Source organism: Vombatus ursinus, unplaced genomic scaffold, assembly GCF_900497805.2.
Source record: "Vombatus ursinus unplaced genomic scaffold, bare-nosed wombat genome assembly UNPS02010822.1, whole genome shotgun sequence".
Taxonomy (NCBI): domain Eukaryota; kingdom Metazoa; phylum Chordata; class Mammalia; order Diprotodontia; family Vombatidae; genus Vombatus; species Vombatus ursinus.
In genome coordinates, this window is record NW_020950600.1 from 2,943,320 (window position 1) to 2,946,826 (window position 3,507).

Here is a 3,507-nt window from a genome sequence, read left to right on the forward strand (position 1 = left end):
ATTCCCTGACCCACCTGCCTCCACCTACCTCCAGCATCTGAGCACCTTAACGTTGTCCCTCCCAGTCCACCTGCCCCCTTTCCCAGCCTGGGCCACCAGATCCCTAATGGTCTCACTCCCCAATCTTTTAAGCCTTCCAGCCTAAACCCTCACCCCCCCTTATGCCAGCTTTGTTCCTTTTCAGGGTACAAATCCAGGGACTTATGCCTCATCCTCAGTTACCAAACTCTTTACCCCCTCCTCAACCCATCCCTGAGTCCTGGCCCCCTTTTAAGGCATGAGTGTGGGCTCGAATCCTCTTCCCCAACCCATCTGTCCCCCTACCACATGGAAGCCTTAGGCCCCCCATACCCCAATTCATAAGAGGCCCCTAACCCATCTCAGCCTGGGCCCCAGCAAAACCCTGTCTCCAGGAGTAAAGATAATCCAACTCTCCTTGTCCCAACCCTCTCTGATCCTGTGAACCCCGAGAATGGATGTGACCCTCAAATGACCCCCAACCTACCCCAGGTATATGTGGCTCAGACCCCTCCTTCCATAACCCTCTGGTCCTTCCCCAGCCTATCCCAGGCTCTTCCACCAGGCATAAGTGTACCCCCCCCATCCCTCATCCCAGCCCCTGCTCACTCCCTGACCTTCCTGATACCCTCCTCAGCCAACCCACCCTGGCCTGGATTTCCTTGACCAAACCCAGGCCCAGCCCTGTCTCCAACATAGCCCAGGTACCTGAGGCCTGAATGTGGACCCCCCCCAAACTCCCAAATGGGGTCCTATGATTCCCAGTACCCTGAAACCAGCCTGGCCCTCCCCAGGTGCGCTTATGCCTTGCATCTTTGGGTTCTCCTAGCCAGCACCCCCCACCCTTGGAGAGAGAAGATACTTTGGGGGGGCCCTTAATGCAGAAGCCAGCCCCTGGGCCCCCTGCTACACTGGGCAGAGTATGTTTGTTGGGGCATGATAGGGTTTGTAGCAGTGGTGAGAGGCTACTTTGGAGCCAGGAGGCGTGGGTTCAAGCCTCACCTGTGACAAGCTGGCCGGGTGTGGGACTGTCTTCTGGGCACGCCATTTCTCAGTACCTGGAGCAGCTAAGGCCACCGAGCCACTCTATTGTACAGATGAGTGGCCAGCGTGCATCAGTAGAGGGAGTGTCCACACTGGATGAAAGATGTTAATCCACATCCATGTTGGTGCCCAGACAGACCATCAGATACATGCACAGGAATGAGCCAGGCTCTCATGCACATGGGCACAATCCCACACATGTAGAATTATACATGGATGCCCGCGCACACCTGTTAGGAGGAGTCCTGTTCTTTGGCCCTTGGAGGCAGGGCTGTCCACCCTCCCTTTCTTCCCTTTGGGTGGGCTTCCCACTTACTTGGCACCTGAAGGATTCTCACAACAACCCTGTGGGCAAGGGCTGTCATTATCCCAGCTGTATAAATAGGGGAACTGAGGCAGACAGATAAAGTGACTCACCCAAGGTCACACAGTAAGTGGAAAAAGGAGGGATGTGACCCCTGGCCTCATGTAGAACCAGTGAGTTCTCTTTCCCCTGTGAAGAGAGGGCACTCCCTGGGAGCAGTGGTCCGGGCTGGAGAGCAGAGTGGGCAGCATTGTTGGGGGCTGGACTGAGCCCCCTGCGAGTAGGAGAGAGCCCAGTATACAAGGATAGGGAGGAGGGAGGAACTCTGGGGGCAACTATGGAGAGCCACGAATGCCAAGCTGATAAAACTTGGGTTTGGGCATGCAGATAAGGAAGGAGCTGTCCTAGGTCACTAGTACCCTGCCCGCAGCTACTCCACTAGGGAAACTGCCTCTCTGAGCCATGGAAGGCCAATGATGGGCCCCTCTGGACTGCATTTTCCAAGGGTGAAGAGAGTTTCAGGGGCAGCTGGGTGGTGCAGTGGGTAGAGCACCAAGCCTGGAGTCAGGAAGACTCATCTTCCTGCATTCAAATCCGGCCTCATACACATACTAGCTGTGTGACCTTGGGCAAGTCACTTAAATTACTGTTTGCCTCAATTTCCTCGGCTGTAAGGAGAAAATAATAGCACCTAACTTGCAGGGCTGTTATGAGGATTAAATGAAATAATATTTTTCAAGTGCCTGGCACATAGTAGAGCTTAATAAATGCTAATTCCTTTCCCCACCCCCAGGCCATCTCCTTGCCTCTATCCTCTGAGGCACTTTGTAGTGCATCACTTCACATCCTGCCTCTGAATGCTTCCTGTCTGAACCCTGAGCGCCTGATTCTGCCCCATCCTTCCTTATTCTCCCTGCTATGTGGGGTCCTCCCCATGCATGACTCAGGGCATCTCTCCCACCTGCCTCCTCTCTCTCTCCTGTAGCTAAACTGGAGGGGTACCCAGTAGGGCTCAGAATGCCTGAGCAGGGGGACCTTGGAGAGCTCCTGGGTCAGCTGTCTCCTTCCTCCCTCTCTGTTTCTCTCTCCCTCTCTGTCTCTCTCAGTCTCTGTCTCTCTCCCTCCCTCTGTGTGTGTGTCTCTCTGTGTCTTTCTCATTCTCTCTGTCTCTGTCTCTTTCTCTGTGTTTCTCTGTCACTCTCTGTCTCTCTGTCTCTCTATGTCTCTGTCTCTCTGTCCCTCTGTCTCTCTGTCTCTCTCTCTCTCTGTCTCTCTCTCTGTCTCTCTCTCTGTCTCTCTCTCCCCAGTGGGTTAAGAGATTTGCCCAATGTTGCACAGCTAGTAAGTACCTGAGTCCATATTTGAACTCAGGTCCTCCTGACTCCAGGGCCGGTGCTCTCGCCATCTTAGTTCATCGGCCAGCCTTCTATGGTGGCTGAGGAATGGGGGCACAGAGACCACAGAGAGACCCTGGTGGCCATCTGAGGAGCCCACGTTCTCTTGAGGCAGACAGCGTATACACACGTGAGCTGCACAGAGAGCGTATACCAAAAAAAGGGATCCCACAGTTGGTCAGTTGCAGAGGGATCACTAGAAGCCAGGTCTCCTGCCTCTTCGCCCTTTCGCCGCCCCCATGCGTGCCCGGTAGGCGAGTGGGAGTGACCAGCCATCTCCCATTTCAGGGTACTCAGTGCTGATGCCGCGCCTCGTCCCCATGGTGAAGCGGCCGAGAGGGCCCGACCCCGGCCGGCCCGAGGCCCCGGGGGTACGATGGAGGGCGCGATGCAGCTCCTGACCCGTGAGGGCCACAGCATCGCCCACAACTCCAAGCGGCACTACCACGATGCCTTTGTGTGCATGAGCCGCATGCGGCAGCGGGGGCTGCTCTGTGACATCGTCTTGCACGTGGGCACCAAGGAGATCAAGGCCCACAAGGTGGTGCTGGCCTCCTGCAGCCCATACTTCCACGCCATGTTCACAAGCAAGTACTGACCCAGCCCTGAGCTGGACCTCCTGTCCCTGCCCTTGGCCTTCCCTGCCCAGAGCAGGGCCTCCTGCCCCTGCCCTTGGCCTTCCCTGCCCAGCCCAGAACAGGACCTCCTGCCCCTGCCCTTGGCCTTCCCTGCCCAGCACAGAGCAGG

The 3,507-nt window shown here is 56.3% G+C and overlaps 1 protein-coding gene across 1 annotated transcript in view; it reads left to right on the plus strand.

Annotated features, from left to right (window-relative positions):
• The first annotated feature begins 762 nt into the window (after nucleotides 1-762).
• The window catches only part of KLHL17 (kelch like family member 17), a 16,907-nt gene continuing 14,162 nt past the window's right edge, over nucleotides 763-3,507 (plus strand). Inside the window, exons 1-2 of the mRNA XM_027855318.1 lie at nucleotides 763-812; nucleotides 3,049-3,347. Coding sequence (XP_027711119.1) covers nucleotides 763-812; nucleotides 3,049-3,347 — 349 coding nt within the window. The remainder of the gene's footprint in view (nucleotides 813-3,048; nucleotides 3,348-3,507) is intronic.